Genomic DNA, 25,377 nt, shown 5'->3' on the forward strand with positions numbered 1-25,377 from the left:
TTAATTGCTCGTTTTAACTAAACTGGCCTGTATTGAAAATGGCTGTTCTTAAACGAAATACACCTGTGAGCCTATACTGTATAAAACCAGACTTGTATGATCACTTGCATTTGCTGGTTGATTTGCTTTTCACTGGTGATTAAGATTATAAGAACTGTGAACCTATGAGCAAATGTAAATACATTTCTAGGGATAGGTTTTACAACAGTTCACTTGCTTTCTGTATGAAAGCTTTTACTTCGCTCTGACATTTGCTTGCACCTGTTTTTTTTAACCCTGCCTCTCCTGGGAACTGCTCGGTGTTTTTAACTGCTCAGAGTATTTTAAATGTTTCAGTGGAAGTCTGTTTTACACAGGAATGGCAAGGCCTTTTGACTTTGTGTTAGCAAATAAAGTCTTTGGCTTTTAAGGTAATCTTTATATATAGCATTGCAAGATTTTTTTGGTGCATATAGCCAGTGTGTAATAATGGCTTGCAGTTCTTCCTTAAAAATTTGAAATCCGGAAATCCTGACAGAAAGTTCTTAGACCAGTCTTATCCCTTGCATGAAGCTGATTCACTGCAAGCAAGTGGCAAAGTTGTGAAGAGAATTTAGAGGGCTTTAGAAAACCCAATTTAATAAATGCCTTAGTAGCACCTCACTGTTGGGGCATTTTGTGAAAGAATAGTGACAAAAATGCATTACTATTTTGTAGTCTGAAGTGGAGGAAAGATAACTTCACTTAGAATTGTGCCCTCTTCACCCAGAAAATGCCTTTTTTCTTTATGTGAAAGATGCATGCAATGCTAATAACAACTGTTAATTTGCATTTCTTACACCAATAATACTTTTCTTCTTTTGTAGATGGGCCACGGCCTACTCAAAAAGAAGTTTTATCTCTGCGAGCATTCTTGTTAATGTTCATTAAACAGCTAGTGATGAAGGTAGGATAACTTCAAATTATGATAGGATATCTAAGTTTCCTTTCCTAGAGGAATGTACTTTAATGTAGCATTTCTAAGTATGTTGAATTTTATAAACAAATAAGTAAATAGAAATACCACGTAAGGTGCATCTTTTTGTTACTCTTGCTGCAGAGAGCAATACTAAAGATGCGTTTTTCTCCATTTTAAGCTGTTTTTGTCAAAAGTGGAGCTGTTAAATCCTTAAATTAGAAATCTTTACTACTGGGGAAATAAATATTTGATTCCATATTTTGTGTTTGACAAGAACAGTATCACCTGCATCAGGAAAAGTTATTAAAGACTGAATATCAACATATGACATTATGTACTGTGAGCCCGTGGGACAGAGGAGGATGAGAAGCACTGAAATAAGTTTCACAACTGTTTGTTAGACATTAGAGGAATATTGAAATTCAGCATTTCTACTGCTTGTAGACTCTTCTTAACCATTTCCTATTGCCAACTTTGATCTCCTTGCTCTTCTGTAGACTGTCTTTTATTTGTTTGAAGGTAGCTCCCTTTCCCCCTCTTCCTTGCTGTTGCTAACGGACCATTATGTCCTCTGTGCTCCCACCCTTATCCCCAGTACTATGGAGGAATAACTCAGGAAAGTTCTGCTCTTGACTCTCATATTCTTTCTTTAGATTTAGTGTTCTGTGATTGAAGTATCAGGGACAATTTAACTATCAAGCTCTAAAAGACTTGCATTAAATGTTAGCTTCATTTTTACATATTTTTAAAAAAATTTCTTATCAGGGAGTTGTAACTTGGACAGTTTTGGATAGAGTTTTGCAAGGACCGTAAAAAGGATGTCCATCATAACAGGTTGATTCTTCCACAAACTTTCTGTTTGTATGCGGCAGTGCAAAATCTTTTTGAGAAACTAAGAGACTTGCTTTAAGAAATAAAAGTCCTAGAAATAAAGAAGCCTGCTTTTCCATTCCCTCATCCTGCTCTTACAAACTGTTGGTTTTTATTTTCATCAAATAGAGCTCAAGGCATATTCCTGACATAGATGCCATAAATTATTTAAATTTCTGCAAAGTTGATAGCAACTGAAAATAGGATTCTGTAGTGGAAAATAAGAAGTGAACTTAGCTATAAGCATAGCTAACAGGCTTATAATTAAACATCCCGATCTACTTCTGAATCCTTTTTACCAACTTTAGTGCCTAGCTCTCAGATAAAATTATCTGTTTCAATTAACATGTGTTATTCTAGCAATTTTATGTACTATATTACTATCTAGCCTATTTTTATGTCTGTATTGGAGTCATCTTGGTGCACTTTTACAACCTACAATGGGTATTTTTGGGGCAGGCAAAAAGCTACTTTCTATCCATGAAGCTATTATAATACCAAGGGAAAAAAAATTGCCTTGTAGGACTTCCTCTGTATATAACCATGGCTTGTAATAATGTGTTTTGTGAACAGTACTTTTGTACTTGAAAGATGATATTTAAAACCTGATTGTTTTTAAAGGACTATGGAATAAAAGAAGATGAATTGCAGGCTATCCTCAATTACCTGCTCACTATACATGAGGTAATTTTTAATTTGGGGGGGGTATGTGGGGGGACAGAGGTGCTACTGCTGTTTGTGACCACCAAATACTTGAATATTTTCAACTGCTGCCTTTTTTATGCCACAAGGTGGCTCTGTAGAGGAAGCAGCAAACACTGTCCAACTCCTTAGTGTAGTGTGCTGAATTGCCAATATTCTTGCAGTGATTTAAGCACTATGTTCAATGTTAGATTGAAGTTCATTAAGCCACTAAGTCAAAATGGTTTCTTGTGTTGTTCTGCAAACTGATTTACCAAGCAGAGAAACAGATGGTGAGACTGACTTAAAAAAAAAAAAAAGAAGACAAAACCTTATTTTATGCTGCCTAAGTAATTTTTTTTGTTTTATTTTTCTCTCCTTTTTATTTTGCTTTTTAAATAAAGCAATAAAATTGAAAACATGCATTAAAAAATAAAGATGCATGTTAATGGCATCTAAGAGAAGCATATAAACTTAATTGGGAGAAAATGTTGGTTACCACTGATGCATCTGCATCTTCATATTTTAGCACCAGGAAAAGGCACTTTATGCCAGATGCAACATCAAAGACAAGGGAAATGGGGACATAAATCTAACTCCTCTCATCTCTGTAAGGGTGCTTGAAATGGGTAAAATAAGGAATTAATTGAACTTCAAGCAGTATGGATTATTTTCTTTCTTTGTTTATACCTATATTTTTCTTTTGTTCTCTGTACTGGTTACTACTACTTGCTAATACCATGGTCAAGCAATTTAAGTCATTCTGCTTTATATGAAGATGTAAAAAAAAAAAGACTATTGGTAATATGTAAGTAGGAGCTTTTTATAGCCTTCAGATGAGGAGGTAATATTATAACTATCTTAGCATGGTTTGTATTTTGAAAAGTGATGGGGTTGGTTTGTTTTTTCTTTTAAATAAGCTTTCATTTAAATACCACAAAGAATGAGAAGAGTGGTTTTCTACTTTTTAGGTTATTTGTAGTTAAAATTAACTTGGAACAAATTAATAAACTAGTTTAGAGTGTTTTATACCAATAGAATGAAAAAATACACTGAGCAGCTTGAATTACCCATTTAAAATATTGCCTGTGGCAGGTGGTGGTATTTTTTTTTTTCCTGGGATGGACATTTGTTAGAGATTTTGCATTAAACACCACCCTGTGACCCAGAAAATGTGCAGCAGTTTATTTCTAGCTCCTGTGCAGTAAAAGAGGGGCAAATACACATGCAAACAGATGAGCATGTGTGTTGAAGAAAATAGCACAGTCCAATAGTCCATTGCCTGTCAAAGAGTTACATCCTGGATACAGATGTATCACACTTCACTCTAAGAAAGAAAGTGGGTTTTTTGGTAATATTTTCTCCTGCGCTTGCCTTCCAGATCTGTAGCTCTTTTGATCCTGGCCTAATTGGTTTGGTCCTTGGTTTACTATTACTCTCCAGATAATTTTTAAATATTTCATAGTCATTCTTTTAACCAAAATGATGTTCTAGTGTACATGCATTTTTAATTCAAATTTGTAACTTTTGTTCAACAGGATGACAATCTAATGGATGTCTTGCAGTTGCTTGTTGCTCTGATGTCAGAACATCCCAGTTCTATGATCCCTGCTTTTGATCAGAGGAATGGATTACAGTAAGTTTGGATTTTGCAAGTGGGCAAAAGGAAACAGTATTTTGACCAAACTGTTGCTTGCTGGTATTCCCATGGAATCTGAAAGTCCTCATCAGTGTATGTGTTGTGATTTTAGACTCCTCATCTTGGGAGATTTTTGTGTCCAGATGTTTTTTTGACAAGAGGTGATGTGGGATTTATTATCACTGAGGCACTGTGGTATTTTTTTTAATGTTTCCAAGCTGTCAGTCACACTTAAACGTGTACTGATCAATTTGAGTTAGTCCACACATTGATGTTAAGTCGTCTTCTACTAGCACTTAGTCTTTACTTAGTCTTTAGCCTCCCCTTCCTACCTGTCTTTCAGAACTGAAAGTGGCTGACAAACATGAGTTCTAATTTCTTCTGATCTTTGGTAGTTTGCTTTCCTTTTTTTTTTTTTAAACATATAAAGCATTATGGGACTTTTGCAGATAAGAACGCTTTTGTTGAAATTTAGCACTTTGTGGTATGAATTGTTCACAATCTGTTTTTTTTCCCAACAAACTGAAAAATATTGTTTAACACCATTGTGAGCGAAAAGCTGAGAGAGTAGCAAATGCTACTAACAGTAAAAACACAAAAGAAGATCTGCTAGAAAAAGACTGAGTTATGAGACTGATTTTATGTTATGGCTCACAGAGGGTGGTCACATTAATGAACTTTTCTAATTTAAAATGAATCTGCCTGGACATAGTGGGGGAAAAATTGGAACAGGCAAACAAATGTTAAGAACTGTTCCTAGAAGAGTATGTGGAGTTGTAATTCTTTTGCTGTGTAAAGGTAGAGTCTCATTTCATACATTTGGTTGCACTTATTGGTTAACCCCTATTTATACATATATTTTTTCAGTTGCCCTTTCTCAAGAGACAACATTCAGGCATACTCGTAATTGTTTTCTCCCCTTCTAGTGCTAGGCTGTGGGGTTTTTTTTTGTTTGTTTTTGTTTTTGTTTTTTTTTTTTTTTTTACCCATTCTCTTCAGCTTTAACTTCATTTGTATGGTAATGTATTATGCTATGGGAAACTAATAAAAACTCCAAATAATAAAGTATTTGAATGTCATGTTGGGTCTCCAATGCAATATGTTTGTTTTTTGTTTAACAACTGGCAGTAGACATTTTCTTATTTTATTAACTAGTATATGGGCAAGTCAGTGTGAATAGTGAGTCCACAGTGAGATATCCCTTTTTTTTATTTCCTGTCACACTGGTTACATTCCTTGCTCCTGTATTGTCTCTGGTCACATAATGGGTGGTTATGTTGTGTATGCTTATTGATCCGTTTACTTTTTCCAATTAAAACAGCATGTTCTTGAAATTTAAAAATATTTTTACGAAGTTTTAGAAGTATGTGGTGTCTTTTAATAACTAAGATCTTAAAAGCAACTAATCTACGGAAGAAATAGTAAGGGTAAGGGTATAATTTTTCCTGTGCAATTAGGTGACTCTTGAACTGTTTTGTTAAGACAAGCAGAGAGATGGATCATATTGCTTGGATGAACATTGTATGGTGGGTTTGCACGTTCATTTGATTCTATAGTTGCTGTGGCCGCAGCTCTCTCCAGAATAAGCTATTTGTCACAGATAACTGGTTTTTAATCACTTCTGGCATTTCAGTTGAGTTCTAGTATAAAACTAGATTTTTGTCTTAGTTTAGGTGTCCTGGGTAATATTTTTAGGTATGTAAAAGTAAAGGAATAGATAACTAGTGGGGAGTGCTCAATATGTGTAGATAAGACCTATAAACTTGAATAAGTCCTTTGAATTCTTGATAACTGGCTGATCTAAAATGCAGTATTGTAACATCAGATACTTTTGGAAAGACTCTAGAATCTTTCTTTTTTTCCCCGCAATAAGGTGGTACAAATTTCCTCAAAAAATCACACAGAAAATAGTCACAATAAAGGCTGAGTAGGACACTGTGCATTCTGTTCCAGTATAGTTTCATGGGGCATTAGGAAATTGATATTTCCTCTTTTTTTTTTTTTTTTTTTTTTCAGAGAGAGCTTAGTAATCTCTGTAGGTATAAGCAAAATAGTATTTCACAAATGGAAATATCTGTCCAATACCATGAACTGTAGCCCAACTAAAATCAGATAGTGACATGGTGATAAGTACTTCAGTGTCTAAAAAGAGCAATGAATGAAATTAGATGTGACTGATGAATACATGTAGATGTCTTATGTTTTTATGGAAGATTCACAAGGATCAAACACTGTTGCGTTTGTTATTCTGCACATTGTCAGAAGGCCAATATTAGAATTTTTCACTGTGTAAACAAATCTGATTTAATAAAAGATTAAGCTTTATTTAGTAAAAGTAGCTGATTCTAATAAGATCTGAATAAGACTTTAGTAGCACCTAAACATGGCTGAACACGTGGTTAGCATGTACTGCAAATAAATGTTTGAGAAGTTAAGGTTAAATACTGGTCCAATTTCTTTTTATTTGGGGAGTGAAAGGCATAGATACATGTAATGAGACCTGTGCAGTGTTACAGCAATGTCATGTATATGTATACATATAACCTTATATGTAGATAAGGTCACTGGACATTTCCCACTGTAAGACCATACTTCCAATTGTTTATTAATTTACCAAACTTTCATCAGTTATATTGACACTTTCCCTGCTATGTTTATTACACTCTCATTGTTTTTGTGAAAAATTCAGCTAGAACTGTTCAGCTAGCAAAGTCTAGTACTTTGTTACAGACGTGCCCCTCGGTCCTTTTGGCTTTCTGCTTAAACTTAGTGGAGAAATCACAAGCAGGTGTAGAGGGTAATTGTAAGGAGGTAAAGAGCAGAAATCAAGGTGGGTGAAATAAGAAGAGTTGGTGTCTTCCTCTGTTCTCCTGAGGAAGCAACAGTGCACACAGGTATCAAACATTAGCGCTAGTAATAGATCACGCTCCATACATGGCTCTTCCTATTCAGCCACACTTATACTAAAACAATTACTTGCTTAGTTTTTTTGGATAAAACATCAGCTTAAGACAGTTCCCAATATAGGAATTCCAGCAGCCTTTCACAGTGTATGTATGTTTTATGTATTGCTATTTGGGAGATATTTAAATTTGATTAAAATTTCTAAATGTAATGAAATCACAAAGTTAACAGAAATGTCATGTTGTTTTTTGTAGTCATTCTTTTAAATTAGGCTCAGACACAAATGAATTTGCTGTGCACTGCATTTAGTTTGTCATTCCAAAAGCTGCTGTGTATTTCAACTATGTTAGGAAGCTTTGTGTTTTCTCCGCTTAGGGTCGTCTACAAGCTTTTAGCATCAAAAAGTGAAGGCATCAGGGTGCAAGCTCTAAAAGTGATGGGATATTTCTTAAAGCATCTCGCTCCAAAGTAAGTACCCACAAAAAAGAAGACAAAGAGGTAGGTTGTGACACATGCATGCAGTCAGTAAATACACTTCACTGAATAGGAGCTACCAAAAAGGCCAACAGTGTTCTGGCTTGTATCTCGAATAGTGTGGCCAGCAGGACTAGAGAAGTGATTGTGCCACTGTAGTTGGCACCGGTGAGGCCCCACCTTGAATCTTGTGTTCAGTTTTGGGCTCCTTGTAAGGAGGACATTGAAATACTAGAGAGAGTTCAGAGGAGGGTGACAAAGCTGGTGAAGGGGCCTGGAGCACAAGTCTGATGAGAAGCAGCTGAGGGAACTGGGGCTGTTTAGCCTGGAGAAAAGGAGGCTGAGTCTACAACTACCCGAAAGGAGGTTGTAGCATGGAGAGTGTTGGTCTCTTCTCCCAAGTAGCAAGTGACAGGACAAGAGGAAATGGCCTCAGATTGCACCAGGGGAGGTTTAGATTGGATATTGGGAAAAAATTCTTTGCAGAAAGGGTTGTCAGGCACTGGAGTCACCATCCATGGAGGTCTTTAAAAGGTGTTTAGATGAGGTTCTTAGGGACATGGTTTAGTGCTAGAGTTAGGTTATGGTTGGACTTGATGATCCTCAGGGTTTCTTCCAACTGAAATGATTCTACGATTCAAGTATCCTTCAATTTGTCATTAATATATTTCTGGTGGAATTGTTATTGGCAACTTGTGTCCAGGCGTTATCATTTCCTTACCAAGTTCATTTAATACTTATTTGCAATATGGCTGCTTGCTTTTTAAAGTGGTCTTTTTCTGTAATTCCACTGAAATCAGTAGCAAGGGTTAGACGGGTGAGAGTGAGCCTGATGTTACTTACTGAGAACTAGAGTTAAGATGTCTCAAGTTGACTGCAGTAGTTGATAACTATTGAGATTGCTGACCATGGTTAAAGTATATTTTGGAGAGAAATGAGGATGAAGTTAATCTTGTATATTCTTGTTTATAAAGAAATCCCTGAGGGTGTGTTCCAGCTTTTTGGGCCCATGGATGTGTAGACCACGTTTATGGAAACAAGTTAGCTGTCTTGTGTCTGTCTTCAGTGAATGACTTGTCCTTTCAGGATTTGTATACTTGCCCTTTTTCTCAACCATAAGTGAAAGGCTTAAGGAACAAAAAAAGGAAAAGATGTTTCCAGTGATTTCATGTATATTGAGGGCACACTTTTTATTTTCCTAAAGCAAGTTGAATAAGTTTATTTTATCTTTCTGTACTATTTTAGGAGAAAAGCTGAAGTCATGCTTGGACATGGATTGTTCTCTTTGTTGGCTGAAAGGCTGATGCTTCAGACAAACTTAATCACCATGACCACATACAATGTCCTGTTTGAGGTAGTAATATACTGTAGTTAGGATCCAATCTTCCTAATTACTTGTAAGACATTGTTAGAAAATTGCTTACATATTTGTGCTGATATGTTCCAGATGACATTAAACCTTAGTGTGGTGCAGCTGAGTGCTGCTTTTTTTTCCCCCTACTTTAGATTCCACCCCCCAGCCCCTTAACTTGGTTATGCTCATTATGAAAAATTCTAGATAATGAGTAAGCTGAGTGTCTCAAGCAGACACTCATATATATGTGGAATTTTATTATAGCAATGATCTTGCCTTGTGATGATTTAGGAACAGGATGAAAAAAATTATCAAGAAAGAGAACAAGTGGGTTTTTAGGATAATTGTTAGAGCCATGGTGAAATAATGGTGGTGCTGTGTGAAGGATGTATCCAACTGTTTTTCAGTACGTTCTCTTTATAAACATTGATATGGCGTCTTTTTCTTTCTTGCTAGATTCTGACGGAACAGATTTGCACTCAAGTGATACATAAACAACATCCTGACCCAGATTCAACAGTGAAGATACAAAATCCTCGTAAGCACCATATACATTTCTGATCATTGCTGAAAGAAAAGTCGGCTCTAAAAAACCACGAGAAAGTTAATTAAGTGCATCCACCAGTCTTAATTCTGATCTCAGTTTTACTGTCTTTCACACAAAAGGAAAGATAATGTGTGTTTAGGTGGAGTTATTTAGGAAGTATGTCTCTACAGACTTTAGAAAGATGTTTTATGTATCTAAATGTGTATGTAGTTCATAACTCACCCTTTTTGACTGTGCACTTATGTTATGAAATGGTTTTTCAAGACTTGCATGCACAGAATACTTTGATTTGATACATGTTAAGGTTCCAGCACAATTCTGATTGCATTATTTAGTGATGTCAGACTAAATTACCTGAAATATGGAAACAGCCTTCATGTTAAATTACCTTTAGTATGACAATGGTAGATGGAAAGTCGGAGAAACGTATCCACTCACTGTTTTGGTTAACTTACTTTATGGAAAATATCTTGATATGAAACTTTAGTTGTCTTTTGAACTAAGAGAAAATACTGATATCATTTCCTGAATTCTGTGCATTATTAATGTGCTCTGTATTTAGTACAATGGATTTGGGAGAGCTTCTGGAGTTAGTTTTTTTTTTCCTGGAGAAATGACAGATTTTTTTAACTTTTATAGCTGCTTTGTGTTTGACTGTAGGTCATAGTTGTGACTTTGCTTCATGTGGGAAGTGAGGAAAGAGAAAGGAAAGTGAAGCAGATACAGAAATCTAGCTGCAGTATGCCATTTGCCTCCTGGTAAATCTGCATGAAGCAAGAGATGTGAAGAGATTTCTGTTACTTAAGACAGTTGAAGTTGGCAGTTATTCCTGTGGTTAATACAGGTTATTTGTGGTGTGAGGTATGAGCCTGTAGTTATCTAGGTCTAACAGGAAGTGTGACTTCTAGAGTACCTTTTTAAGATCAGTGCTAATATTATCAAACAAGAGATTTTCTCTTTTTAAAGACATTGTACAAGGTGAACTGAAACTGTCACAGTGACTGTTCAAATTGCACCCTGATTTATTTACAAAGGTTATGTTTTTGTTTTTTTTTAAAGTAACAACAACAGTGACTGTTCCTCTGCTCCAAAAAGTGGAATGTACCCACAGTTTTAACTGTGTCCTAAAAATATAGAAAACATTATGCTCATAAAAGGTGAAATTTGATATCAGGAAGGTTTTGTCCCCTTTCTCATATATATATTTTTTTAATAACAAAATTGTTAAGAAAAATTAGAAATTGTTCACATTGTTTGAAAATTTAGTATTATTAAGGGCAGTAAAATCTATGCATTTTTCTCCTATGCTAGTTTTACAACTGAGGCCTTGTATTGTGTGAAATTCCTTAGAGAAAGGTTCTGACTCTAATTTGTTCTGCAGTAACATTTGTGTTGCTTAAACCTGATAATTCAAAGAAATTTGAGAATAATGTAGCTTGGATTCCATTTTCTTCAGCTATACAGGCCTGCAAATCCCCCTGATGGTGAGCAGGTTTGAGAAGTCTTATGAGCAGTGATTTATGTTAGTTAAACTTCTGTTCAAATAGAGATGTGCTCTTTCATAGTATAAAAGTTTTTTTTTTTATGTAGTGTCACGTTCCTTGGACAAACAATATTTGAAGATGTCCTGTTTTTTATGCTGTGCTTGGTTACTAATATTTTGTTGCTCATGAACTGTTTTACAGAGATTTTGAAGGTTATTGCAATCCTGCTACGTAATTCTCCGCCTTGTCCAGACACTCTGGAGGTTCGGCGAGCCTTTCTTTCAGATATGATTAAACTTTTTAATAACAGCAGAGAAAATAGGAGGTAAGATAGCTTTCTATGTGGACATGTATACAAAGTACGTAACAAGGTCTTCTAGTAAATTAGGCTCATTAAGCAGATACAGCTTCACTGCTGTTCAGCAAATTCTGCAGTATAATCTTCAATATGTAAAGTTAGAGAAGCTTGCACATAGCAGTTGTTTGAAACATGTTGAATTCCTGACTTAGCTGATGTATATTTCTAAGATATATTTTGAAATTTGATTAAAAAACATTGTGTATATTGCAGGAGTTTGTTGCAGTGCTCTGTCTGGCAGGAGTGGATGCTTTCTCTTTGCTGTTTTAATCCCAAGACTTCTGAGGAACAGAAGATAACTGAGATGGTGTATACCATATTTCGAATTTTGCTTTACCATGCAATCAAATATGAGTGGGGTGGCTGGCGTGTTTGGGTGGATACACTGTCGATCACACATTCAAAGGTGAGTGTTTGAAATAGTTGGGAAATTTTGTTATGCTGTGTAGTTAGATTTAGAGTCTAAAAGTGCTGTATAATACAGTAACATAGTCTTGAAGTGAAGGTTGGTAGTTAAATAAAAGCCCGGTGTTTATACCTGTTACTGAGCATAACTTTCAAATATTTGACAATCACATGTTAATTTTGTTGTTTGAACACTTAAATATTTGTTGTTTTGTTGCTGAAGTTGTGATAGGATTAGTTTACTATGAAAATGGCACCTATTTCAAAAATGAGAAAATCATATTTCATGAGCATTTCTGAAGAATGTTAGTGCCGGTCTTGGCTTTTAATAATGGCATGAACACAAGGTGGCGCACCGTATCTATTCATAAACAGAAATCCCTTTTAGTAACATCAAAAGACTGTAAAACAAACCAGTAAAAAGCAAAGAAATCGGAGTTAAGACAGATGCTTCAGCTGTTAAGCTGTCATGGAATACAGGGTGAGAACACAAATGCTTGCTGCATGAATAAGGTTATTAGCCTTCATTATTCTTCTGTCTGATTGTTGTTGTTACAACCAGAGTTATGTCATAAAAGTTACTAGTAGATCTTTGAACAAGGCACAGTATGAAAGATAACTGCCCTGCCTTTTTCTGAACAAAAGAGTGAGGCTAGCATGGACCTTGTAACCATTCTGTTTTATCAAAAATATTTATTTAGAATGAATTAATTTATAAATTATGTATTTCTAAATGTGTGCAACTCAATGGTGCAAGATCTATGAATTCTGGAGATCATTTTATGTTTCTAAGGTATTTTTAGCATTTCTGAGGTTCTTGATTTTGTTTTTTTTTTTTTTTTTTTTTTGTTTGTTTGTTTGTTTCTGAGTCAGTCTCTGCAGACAGCAAGTGTACTGTTATTTTGCAGCTCTATGTATTTATCGCATACCTAGCTCAATAGAGAATTATTGGGCTATGGGGAAACCAATATAGAGAGCTATGTGATAAAAGTGAGTGAAATAATATCATTAAATAGTCACTTAGCTAAATGGATTCTAGGTGTAAAGAATTCAGGGCCAAATTTGAACTCTTGCAGAGATCACATTTTAGTTGTTGAAATATCCTCAATCTTCTTTTGTCGTGTCTGCAGTCCTCTCTTTCGCCCAGTATGCAGAGAGTATGGGTGGAGTAGATTGTACAATGGCAAGCTGTAGCCAGAGTCAAGATCCCTAACGTGTTTTTATAGAAACTGGCATAATTCAAAGCATTTCTGTGATTGTTGGGGAACTGTCCTGGGGTAAAATGTAGAGATGAAGGAAGCCCACTTATGCACCTCTGTTATACGGAGCTTTGGTGTATTGAATTTAAAAATTATCATGTATGTTATCTTATAAGCTTTAATTCTATTCTTAGACTCTTTTTGTATGTTTTAATGTAATGTTAACGTAGGAAATCTCATTTAAACAGCTTCTATGTCAAAATGGTTAATGGAGTTTTGGTTGTCTTCAGTGACTTAATGTGGCTAATCGATTGTCTAGAGTTCATGGAGGAGAAAACAAGATACTATTGTGATGCCACAGCCAAATGCTAAGAAAAATACCCCAGGTTTTAGAAATACGATAGCAACAACAAAAATACAGATACTGTTATTTTTTTTTTCTTTTTTCTCTCCTGAAAGGCAGTGCAGGAATGAATGAGAATACAATATGCTTCACCCTTTGTGTTTCTCATTTTTGGTTCCTGGCCCACTAGTATAATGAGGTGTCCTTGGTTCTAGAAGTAACTTCCTGTGTTAGTTTCCCCAAGTCTGACCATGTTGGCTTTCCAGTCAACATACGAGGACAGTTTGTTCTTCCAGCCTGCTTCGGGGGAAACTGAACGATGGTGAGGTTAGAAGTGTGTGAGTGCAGGCTAAGCTTGTAGTGGATTGTAATTTTGAAGGAATTGTAAAGCAGTTCAGCTTGTTTGGACGTTGGTGCTAATATCCAGTTCCAGAAGCCTGAATGAAAATGCTTAAACAAAAGCATCCAGAAACTGACTTAGTAATAGAGCAATGAATGAAGATGCAGTACTCAAGGATTTTAAAATCAGATTCTTTCACCTTTATTATGCATTTACCGTTTGAACAATTATTAATAATACATGCAATTTATACAACTAGCAGTATAAAGCGAGGTGATGTTTCATAACTATATTTTAATTACATATGCATAAATTAGGGTAAATAGCAAAAAAACCTCTTTGTGGTAAACCCTTACTAATCACTTGAAAGTGTCCTTTGAAACTGATATTAACATCTAATGAAAATGGATTCTTAATCCCTCTAATTTTACTTATTTTGAATGTTCTTGTATCCTGTTATACTAATATTGAGATTCATGTAGATCCACACATGACATGGTGCGAACTTAATTCAGTGGGCAAATGGTTTGATGCTAAGTGCATCTCTGATGATTTTGATTTCTAGCATGCATTCAAAGTAATGTGGGAATTATGGAAACAAAAGTATTTCCTTAACATAGCTAAGAGAATAACCAATTTGTGTTTTTATTATTTCATCTCTAATTGTATTGGGTTAGTGCTTATTTTTCCTTTTTACAGCCCTTTGCACCATTCTTGCCTCTAATTTACAGCACCATTCTATGATAAAGAACTAGTGTATAAAGGACTAGTGTTACAGAATTGGATAGGTTTTGCAGAGCTACACATCAAGATACATGCAGCTGCTATAAAAAGCCAAAGAAACTCAATTGCAATTTTATTGTCCAGTTTGATAGATTTCCTGCCACCTTTGTAGCAGGGAAGCTGTTTGTCACTGTAACCCTCTCCTCCAACAGCTGCACAACGTTTTATAAGCAGCAGCGGCTTTTGCAGCATAATTGCCCTACATTGGTTTCCTTGTACTCAGAATTCAGAAGGTGCGTGTAACCTTTTTAAAACCAAATTTCATAGTGTTACTCTTGTATTTTGCTCATTTCCATATTATTTTTTTATGTTTTCAAAATATTAACACAATGTATACAAGTGTATTTAAAATCTGTGGCTTCTAATTGAATAAAGAATGTTAATGAAAAAATTAAATCACAATTCAGTTTCTTCTAATTGGCCAGTGCTGAATTTATGAAAGCATCTGAGAACTTCTGGCTTTGAAACACTGTAACCATGGTCTCTAGGCCTCGGACTTTATCTGTCTAGTCATGTTACTTTGTAAAAAGGGCCAATAATTTTGTGGTTAATAATAGGAAACAAGTTAAGAATGGTGCAAAACCTGCCTTTTTCACCTTTCTGTTTCCCCAAGTTTTAAAAGATCTACGCAGTGTAATACACTCCTAAGTTATCTCAGTATTTTAAATGACTGGGAAGATCTAACATTTGCTTATTTCAGGCATTTAAATATATTTTACTACTCAGAAGTTGCTTCATGGTAGCATGTAATTCAGGTAAATATATTTGGGTAATGGTGTTTTGGTGGTGTGGTTTTTTTTTTTGTGTGTGTGTTTTTTTTTTTTTTTTTTACAGCTATAAAAATTTTTATGAAGACTCAGAAATGTTAATATGTACAAACCACAGTTTTATTGCTGCATAAGTGTAAATTGCTGTGTAAGTGGAAAAATTTTATTCACCTGTCTGAATGCAAAGAAGTATAATCTTAATGTTGGTACTGTGGCATTAACATACAATGCATTTCCAAATAATTGTTACTTTTTGGTATTAAGGAAGTATAATTGTAATAAACATCCGTGCATGTGAAGTAAATTTGTGTGTTCTCTGGTGCCCATTTAATGCAGAAGAAAAAAAAGTGTTCACAGAGTTTGCATGTCTTTGCCTGATTTTTTTCCCTCAGTATGTTACATGAGGAAAAACTGGCAAAAGCAGCAAAGATAGGTGGTGGAGCAGTTAGTATATGATGGTAATTTAAAAACTAATTTGCGGAGAAGTGAACATGGCTCAGTAATTTCAAAAACAACAGGCCATCAGGATCTCTTCAGTCCAAATCCCATTGGCCATTTATGAGTTATTGAGGATGGTTTTGTCTCCAGTTTGTTTTTTTTTCCCCCTGTCTTGAAGAAGGTAGGATCTCCCACTGTGGTATGTAGACACATTTGTATCTCTAAGTCATTTTGAAGGCTTCAGATATTCTTTGGTCCTCTGCAAAGTGTCTGCATTGCACTGAGAGGAAGCAGAGGCGTCTGCCCAGGAGGGTCACTGTACTACTGCAGGTTTTTGGGTTTCAATTGGGAGATACCCAGTGTATCAATGAAGCAAAGCACACTTGAAATGGTTAAATATGGGATTCGTTCTTATGGTATAAGTAGTTATTTATACAAAAATATTGGTTATTCTAGATATAAATGATTCTTGGGGGCTTCACCTGACTTAGGGAGAGCAGAAGGAACTTGGACACTAGAATGTGCATCTTCCTTTGAAGTTGTGTACCCTCCAATATGTATGGTTATGGCTCAATCTGCCACCTTTTCCAGGTGTTTCCTTGTTACAGGTTCTTTTGTAGTAGATGGGCAGGCTTTTCCTAGTCAATGCTTCTGAGGAGAAGAAAGTAATTTCATTATTCAGCAGCCAGAATAGTTGGGAGGAGGGATCTGAACCACTTATGGGCTCTTATGCATGCAACATATATGGTTAATATGGAACTCTCCTGTTTCATTATTCCCTCAGTTTGAGTGGAATGTCATAGATAAAGCTGTAGGATGCTAAATCTGACCAAGTCACATAGAAAAGTGTGAAATGGGGTATAGGAATAGAATGAGCAAGGTAAACTGAGAATTTATGAAGCAAGAAAGAACAGTACAAGCTGGATAGATGAAGCAATACAGAAGCCCTAAAAAAAGAGATGGGGAAACATTTTTAGGGGAAAGAACTCTTGCATAAAGAGGCAGACAGTCTTCCTAAGCAAAAGTGACCCGAAGAGAGGATGAAGTCTCATTTCCTATAATGCAGTATAGAAATCATTGGAATATGTGACCTGTGTTTGCAACCTGAAGAATTGTTAGTGGCCTCCTTTCCTGTTGCTGCAGAGTTTGGGGCAAACCTCATCCATACTGTGTTTGGCTCGTGGCTGCAGAGACTGAATTGTGCCTCTGGGCCGTAGGTTGGAATGATGGATGTGGGGTCTCTCCTACAGGGCTGTGAACAGCACATGGAGACACTGAAAAACGGTGGCCAAAGAGAGTTGTGCACAAGACATATAGTCATGTATTTACCACAATGAAGAGTGGTAAACGCTGAATTTATCTGCAACGTATTTTCGTTAATAACTAAATATTGAATGTGCATAAGGCACAGTAGTACTCCATGGGGAATTTGACGGTCTACTGAGCTGAAGGAATGGTGATAGGGACTGAGACAGCGTGGAAATGTATACCTTGAGACGATAATGTACTCAAGTCTTGCAATTTAAACAAATCAAAAGCAATAGAAGCATTAATGAAAATGAGCAGATATGTTTGGTATGCCGTTTCAATTTATTATTGTATGGTGATGTAACAGTAAGCTATACCTTGACGTGACTTCAAAATAGAATGTTACCAACATACTTGAAATTCTCTCTCAGAAAACTAAAGACTTTTATGAATTGTATTGACTAGTACTTGCTTTCTTTCCCTAGAAATTATTTGCATGTATATTTTCTCTCAAGCTAAGGAGAAAACCAGCAAAAATATTGCTACTTAAATGAAAGTGCAGGAATATGAAAATCTCTTGGTATAGTGGTTTTCATTTCCTTCTCCTGACTTGTTTGTCGGTGAATGCGTTTTTGGTGGAAGCACAGACTCCTAGAAACATCTCATATGTAGTGTCATGCATGATATATGTGAATTTATTTTTCCTAGCTTTCTTCTGTAAACCACTCTGAAATAACCCAGAGATTCTTCAGGTCCGTGGGTTGCAGACTGTAAGTCAGTGTATAGCTTACACAGTGCCTTTCTATCTTTCACTTCACAGAACTGAAAATTAGGTTTGGTATCTTCAGATATTGGTGCTTCCTGTCTAAACAGACCTGTTTTTGTTTGGAGATCAGTTTTCACTTTTGAACAGTTAGTGTTGCTGCATGAGAAGTGGAAAAGCAGATCAATAAAGTCCTTGTGAAGATTTTCAAAGTTGTAATGCTTTCTGGAATTATGAAGAGTTTATTGATGGCATCAGCAGCACAGGAGCTGGTTTGCACTGAGCAGACTCTGTAAGGAAACAGCACAGCAGTGCTCTACAAAATTGCCCACTTGATGATGAAAAAAAGGATGAAATCTTAACATATAGTCAAAATATTTTCCCGATGTTCTCTAATGAAAATGTCAATCATCTTAACCTTTTTCATGGCTATATGCTGATTTTTCTCCTAGGCAATTAGTAAATGTTGGATGTCAAATTAAGGTAAAATTAATGGCAGAAGCAAATGTTGCAGGTATTAGCTCACAAGTGTCTTTAACTAGTAGTGCGTACAGATGCATTCCAAGCATTTCAAACAGCTATGGATTAACCATCAAATGATGGTGAAGATTAATGATTGGCCTTTTAGCTCTCTAATTTAGAACAATTTCTAGTAATTAATTTTCTATTATCAGCATTACAGTTGCAAATGCCTTAAGTAAAATAAAAAATGACTTGATTTAAGTACATTTAAGGTTCTCCAAGGTGACAGTTGTCATGTAAATTGTTTCATGCTTGTAGATACTAATGTTTAATACCTTTATATACCTTAATATATATATATATACCTTAATACCTTTATATACCTTTATCTCTGTCTCCTTGTATTTAATAATCATAATTTCTACTTAATTTTGTGTTGTCTTTTATACTGTTTTTTGTTAACCTTAGGTGTTTTCTTTGTAGAGTGTATTGTTTGGCTTAGCGAACTTGTGTGCTTCATAAATGCCATGTCATGGAATGGAAGTGTGGGGGAAGAATTGTCCAGTGCCCTCGCAATAATAGTACCGCTATTTCTTGGTTTCTTGTCAAACCAATTACAAATTAATATAGTGAGAAGAACTGTTTAGGCAGAGTTGTTGAAAAGCTGGATATTACAAAGCATTGTTTCTTAAATCTGTTTTTTTTTTTTTTTTTTAATTTAAGTAAGAAAACCAGAAGCTTGAAATGCAAGTTTGAAAAATACTGTGTTTTAGGTAGACTGCCTAAACTTGTGTGTTGCTATTTTAATTTAAATATTATTTAAAGAACAGTATTTAATGCATTTTAATTATTAAGTAACATGAATTCTTTCTTATGTTTATGGCAGAAATAGAATTGCCTGCCTTTTTAAGTGGCTTTTTTTTGGGGGGTGTGGGATGTGATGCTCTTGATACTTTCCTGTAGTTCTGTACTATCTAATTTTCTTTACCAGGGCATGCCTCTTTCCAGTTTCTTGTATTGTTATTAAATCAACGTAGATTTTTATCAGATTCTGCTTGTGTTCATGGCATGGAAAGTGAGAAGCCATGAAGTAGATTGCTATTACTCCTGCATATGAATTTAATGAGACTTATATTAGAATGATGCTTGAAAATATGAATGTTCACATTATTACAGATTTTTTGAAGAGCTGATAAGGTTGCAGGAGGGGATTACAGGAAGGTTTCTAGTCCTTCAGAATGAAAGATTATTCTTTTTAGATGATCCTGTTACTTGTCCATCTTTTGCACTTGCATAAACACTATTTTTATAGTATATCATAGGAAAAAAAAAAAGACCTTGAAAACATGATATTTCTTCCATATTGAGGTATTTTTAATAAGTCAGAAATGCAGACATAGTTAGTGACTAGATATTGAAGCTAGGGTTTCATAATAAGGGTACCTTTTTAAAGTTTTGTTTTGTTTTTCTGGATGGTAGAGTAGATTTGGAACAAATGATCTGTGGGAGATTTCAGCTCTTAATTTTTAAAACCAGGGCTGGACAAGTTCCTGGATGCTATAATCCAATCTATGTTATTGTGCTCAATGTGTAGGAAAGTGGGTTTAAGTCAAGGGCTGGGCTAGATGATTTGATGTTACTTTCTGGCCTTAACCTCAGTGATTCCTTGAACTGCAATGGGGAAAGCAGCTATAACAGAACTGATAATGCACCTACAGAATGCATTTAAAGTTAGTTATATTCTTTGATGCTTGCAATTTACTTTAACCAGGTTGGTAATTTATAAAAGCACTTATGTAGATAGGACTGCTGGAACTTGGAACTTTACATTGCTCTTAAAGTTTGTTGTGTTTCCGAAGGGCCAGTCTAAGTATCAAGTGTTGCTTGATGTAACTTTGCAAGACTGTGAATGTGTTCTTTTTGCAAGGTGGATTTAGTAACTGCCAGCCCTGCAAAACATCTTTAGTATTTAATCCATTAAGATTGAATTATTACTGTTATTGAACATGTTCTGTGAGTCAGATACTACTCACCATTGCACTCAAATTTCAGCACCGAAGAAAATAATGCTTTGTAGCAGGTCCTTCCAGCCATTCTCTTGTGATCATCTTTGTGTCATTGTGCCTATCCCCATTTTTACTGGGGAGAGATGGCAGCAGCAGTAATAGAATTTGACATATGTGTCTTCCTCATTTACCCTTTCCCAGAAAAACACACACACACACAAGAAACACACAACACCCACAACAAACAAACAAACAAAAACACCAACAAAAATGAACCTCAGGAAGAAAAAAAATGCTACTCTCATCTTTGTCTTGCTTTGCCCTTTGTTCAAGGGAACTAGTGAAATAATGTTTTGAGGCTAGACCTGAGACTTGTTCAACCATTTTGGAAGCAGTGCATAACCAGAGTAGAATTCAGGTCTCATACTTGGATGTAGCTTAACAGTTCTAAAAAAGTAAGTAGGAATGTTGCAATAACTTGTAATACTGAAGACAGAAATGGATAAAGGTAGCTATGTTATGCCAGATTTGTTACCGCTGTACTTGCATTTTGTAGGTAATACATATACATATTGTGGGTCAGAGTGCTTTCTGGGAAGTATATATGATAAATTTTGCTGAAATCAACCAACAGTATTTTTATTCAATGTCTGTTTAGTGCTTGTCGGAAAAAAACTTTTTAGCAGTTTTAGAAATGGAGGAAGCAACAGGGAGAGAGAACAGAAGGAAAGCTGACTGGAGATAAGCTCAAGGTGTCAAGATTTCGTCTTTAAAATGATGAGACAAAGCTACTAGTTTTGGTCCAATCGTGTTTTTGAAAACGAAAGTGCAAGGGAGGGCTTTAATAAGCCTGATATATTTTAATAAGCATGATATATTTTGGTTGCTTTTGACATACTGTGGTACAGTTAAGAGGGGATTCAGAAGAAAGTATTTCTAAAATTACACCTCACACACACATGATTTAGTAATACCCTATAATCAAGTATTTTACAGATCCATTGTGACAGGTGGATGAACTTTCCATCATTTGGAGTAATTCACCCTGTTTTGGTTGTACATAACTGATGTAAAACTAATACGAGAGGACTTTTTTTTTTTAAACAGGAAGAAGATAACCCGGTTTTATTGCTAGAGACTTGAGTTTTATTGCTAGAGACTTAAGTTTCAATTAAAACAACTTGAATGAATACCATGCTTCAGATCATGTGTTAGGATACTACACTGCTCCTACAGTACTTTAATATATATTTGATTAATGGTGAAAATAATATCTTAAAAAACTAATGTTGGCAACACGACTTGCCAAGAATATTCCTTTTTACATTTGTTCTTTCTTTGCTCTTCTCCGATTTGTCAACTATGATTTCTAGTACCTCTTTAACCTGTCAAGTTAAATTAATTTTCACTAACTTGTATTGTATTAAGAGAAAATATTCCTACTGACTTGTTGTCCCTTTGAATACTATGTACATGGAATTTTTACATAACATCCAAATGAATGAGTTTAGTATGTAAGAGAAGAAAATGTGCACCAATATATTTAGTAAAATGCACTGCTCTGCTTTGTCTATGGAAAATCTTTATGATAAAGAAAGCAGTTTAAAAAATAAAACCCTCAGCTGCAGCTTACATGTTGGGAAAATTTTGAGAACTATGCTTACAGATAAATAAACACTCCTGTTATAGAAGATAAATCTAAATTCTAAATAGAAGGTATGGATAAACTAAACTGAATGACAGTAATAAAAACTTCAGTTAGTCTAGTGAGATTCTCTTTTAACACACAGCTATTTATTTGGGCAAAATAGTTTTATCAGTATGAATATAAATAATCTTTCTATCCGGACTTCGTTTTTATATACCTGAAAACAATAATAATTTTTTTCAGCTCATTCATAGGAACATCTTCTCACTGCAGTCAGATTGTGTAGCTGTTTTCCTGTGCTTTTTACCCTGGGTGAAAATCATTCACCAGAGAAGTTCTCGGGTGAATTTTAGGTATAATTTGAAGATTACCAGGATTTTGGCTTCATTACATGTTTTACTCTGCTTTGACTTTGTGGATTTGTATATTTTTTTATGTAAACTTCTTGGAAGTTTATTTGATTTGTGGATTGTTGAGCGTACACAAGGTGTATGGTGTGAAAGCTCAGATACAGTAAGAGCCCCTGCCACTTGTCACAGTGTCCCGTCTTAGAAAAAAATTGCAGTTGTCAGCTATCTCATATTTAGTAATTCTTTGGTTGTTATGCTGTCACATTTTTATCTGCATCCTATACAATTATGTGAATGTAAGTAGCACAGATAACTCTTAATTACACATGACTGTAATTAGCCCAGGAAATAATGCAAGTGTTGACTCTAAATAATTTAAACATTTTACCTTCTTTTACTGGAAGGAGTCTTTAAAATTCTGGTTACTTCTAGGAGACATCTATTTTCCTGGCCTTTTGATCATTCTAGGATTTTTTTTACTCTGGTGTTACTATTTTTTTTCTTTCTTCTGTCTTAGAACAGCAGGTACACACAAGAAACTTGCTCTCAGTGGAAGTGTTCTCAAATGTGACATTTTTTATCATGAAGACAGTATCCAATATATTTGTAGTATAACTTTGTGATTTGAACAATGATGTGTGGGTTTTTTTCAGCAAAAACTATAATTAATATAGAATTTCTAATGTACTTTTAACTCTGTTCTTTTAGGTAACTTTTGAAATGCACAAAGAGAGTCTTTCTCAAATGTACAAGGAATATCAAGCGAAAGGAGGTGAAGGGAGCGGAATATGTTCTTCAACTCCGATTAGAACAATCTCTGGAGTTAGCAAAGAAGCTGAAACCAAGGGAAAGCAGCAATGTTTGGAGTTAAAAGAAGATCCTACTGCTCCTTCCTGCGTTATTGATGATGATATGAAGTGCAGTACTGAAAAGAGAGAGACAAATACCTCATCAGGTGGTGACCTACAAACTCATTCAGTGTCTAATGACAGGGAGGAGTTAGATGGGGAAGACAGGGAGACTACACAGGAAAGTGTGGATATTACTCCAGAACCAGACGCAATAAACCCCAGTGTTTCAGAAATTAGTACTGGAATAGCTGAAGCAATTGACGATTCTGTGAGCAAAGCTCTTGAGTTTGTGGAAGAAACAGTAGCTGTCACTGCTGCTTCTTTACCAATGCAGACTACTTTGCATGAAGAAACTCCTGAAAATCCAGAAAGACTGGAAAAATCAACAGTAGAGGTGGAAGATGAAGATGGCTTTGTCGATTTGAAAGAAGAAGGTAGTCTGCCTTTACCATTGGAAGATTTTGCAGATATGAACAAGGAATGTAGCTCTAATGAACGCGAAGTGACAAAGCAGGAAAAAAAAATGGAGAAACAACCCGAATGTGTGCTTTTAAAATCTGAAGATACTGAAGGTGTGGATGGGAGAAACGGAGAACCGACTTCTTTACCAGAAACAGTGAGTTCTGCAGTTGAAGAAGTAGCGACTCAACCAGTTTCAGAAGGGGAAAAGAAGATGGAGGAAGAAAAGATTGTTTTTAGCAAAATCAAAACAGCTGAAGAAGATGCAAATGCACATATGCCAGAGCCTGCTGGAGCCTCTGAGAAAAGAATTGCCAGGCTTGATGTTTCTAGTGTCACATCAGATACAGAAAGACTGGAACTGAAAGCTAACACATGTCTAGAAGCACCTCCGCCCCCTAAATCCATACCTCAGGTAAATTCTACCTGTCCTTCCTGTGTCTAGCTTAAAAAAATAAAAGTTCCTATATGAGATTTTTGAAAAAATGTGCCTGTACACATTTTGGGGATTTTAATGTGTCTGGATTTTTCTGAATTGTCAAAAGAATACTTTCAACCCTTGATTAAAATTGCCATAATTCTTACTATAATAATTTGTATAATGAGAAGTCTCTAAGATTATATTTCTCGTACATCCACTGCTGATGGAGACTGGGTTTTTGGCTAGATGGACACTTCATCTTTGCTGGTACTTCTGTTCTCAAGTTTGAAGAGCAGAAAGAAACATTTATATATTCTGAGGGGATTTTATCTAGAATTTCTTCTGCTTCTTTAGTCAGCCTCCCTTTTACTCTTTCAGTCTGGTTTCTTACCTCAACTTTTATAATTGAAAAGTGAACATTCCTTGTGCAGAAAAAAATAGCACTAAGTTTCTTTCATATCTTAATGCAACTTGTGAAAATATTTTTTACACTAACTACTCTGCAGGTACACACACAAAAAAAATCTATATATATCTATATGTGTTTGAGACCATAACATTTGGCAGGGTTGGCATTTCATCACGGCAGCCTGCCTTTGTGCAAGTGTATTTAAAACTGGCTTTCTGTTGCATGCTGCAGTGCTTCATCCCTCTAGGCTTTACTTTCTAACTCAGCTTTTCATGGTTAAATAGTCACGTATCTGAGTACTTCCCTTCTGCAGAGATACCTGCTAATGGATGCTCTTCATTCTGCACCATTCTTCCTTAAAGGAGCAAAACCACTGTCTACAGCAACTGTGGTAAGGTTGAGTTGCTGCTTGTGTGTACCTAGACTGGCAGGTGTGGTAGTGCAGCTGTAGACTAGTTTATAGGTTTGGTGTATCCAGTAAATAGCATTTGTGTAATAGTTTTAGTTTTATTTGTTACTGTGTGTACAGTATAAAACTGTTGAATATCTAAAATCTCAAGTCTGTTAAATGCATTTTAGTGTATGCCATGGAAACTAATAACCAGGTTTTTGTTGTTGTTTTTGTTTTTGTTTGTTTGGTTGATTGGTTGTGGTGTTTTTTTTTTTTTTGTCTGCAAACTGCATATTCAGACCTCAGGACAGCAAGATTCTTCAGGACAAGAGCTAGCTGCTACATCAAATGGGCAGAGAAGAGACTCTAGGTCAACTGTGTTTCGTATTCCTGAGTTTAAGTGGTCACTGATGCATCAGCGCCTGCTCACAGACTTACTCTTTTCCATAGAAACAGATATACAGATGTGGAGAAGGTAAACTGATATTCTTTATATGGAATGAGCTAGACTGTCATTTCACTTATAAATAACTTCAGATTTTGCTGAAACTGCATGAGAGCCACTCTTTGAATTTTGCGCATCTGGTATTTTACTAGTTATTTAGTAACCTTAATTATTTTGTGGCCTAGAGCTGAATATTCTCAGATTTTTTTTAAAGACTCTTTACAAACATAAATGCATATTGGTTGAGGGTCTGCACATATATTTTGACTGAAATTCTGCCCACATTTAAGTCAATTACAGTCTTACTTTAGTTTTATTGGACCATGATTTTCATGTTATTTTTGTATGTAAGGGTCTGTATCTTTTATCAGCAACTAAATACAGAATAAAGAAAAAAGTCT

The 25,377-nt window shown here is 35.4% G+C and overlaps 1 protein-coding gene across 5 annotated transcripts in view; it reads left to right on the forward strand.

Moving 5' to 3' along the window:
- Nucleotides 1-25,377, forward strand: part of LRBA (LPS responsive beige-like anchor protein) — a 409,424-nt gene that overhangs the window by 51,531 nt on the left and 332,516 nt on the right. For 4 of the 5 annotated variants that reach the window (XM_071807989.1, XM_071807991.1, XM_071807990.1 and 1 more), the window contains exons 14-24: nucleotides 846-925; nucleotides 2,429-2,491; nucleotides 4,027-4,124; nucleotides 7,407-7,499; nucleotides 8,751-8,859; nucleotides 9,316-9,397; nucleotides 11,092-11,215; nucleotides 11,462-11,654; nucleotides 22,709-23,725; nucleotides 24,454-24,531; nucleotides 24,831-25,006. In XM_071807989.1, the coding sequence (XP_071664090.1) occupies nucleotides 846-925; nucleotides 2,429-2,491; nucleotides 4,027-4,124; nucleotides 7,407-7,499; nucleotides 8,751-8,859; nucleotides 9,316-9,397; nucleotides 11,092-11,215; nucleotides 11,462-11,654; nucleotides 22,709-23,725; nucleotides 24,454-24,531; nucleotides 24,831-25,006 (2,113 nt within the window). The remainder of the gene's footprint in view (nucleotides 1-845; nucleotides 926-2,428; nucleotides 2,492-4,026; nucleotides 4,125-7,406; nucleotides 7,500-8,750; nucleotides 8,860-9,315; nucleotides 9,398-11,091; nucleotides 11,216-11,461; nucleotides 11,655-22,708; nucleotides 23,726-24,453; nucleotides 24,532-24,830; nucleotides 25,007-25,377) is intronic. The other variant, XM_065836223.2, reaches the window with a different exon arrangement.

The sequence above is a fragment of the Patagioenas fasciata genome, chromosome 4 (genome assembly GCF_037038585.1).
Source record: "Patagioenas fasciata isolate bPatFas1 chromosome 4, bPatFas1.hap1, whole genome shotgun sequence".
NCBI lineage: Eukaryota > Metazoa > Chordata > Aves > Columbiformes > Columbidae > Patagioenas > Patagioenas fasciata.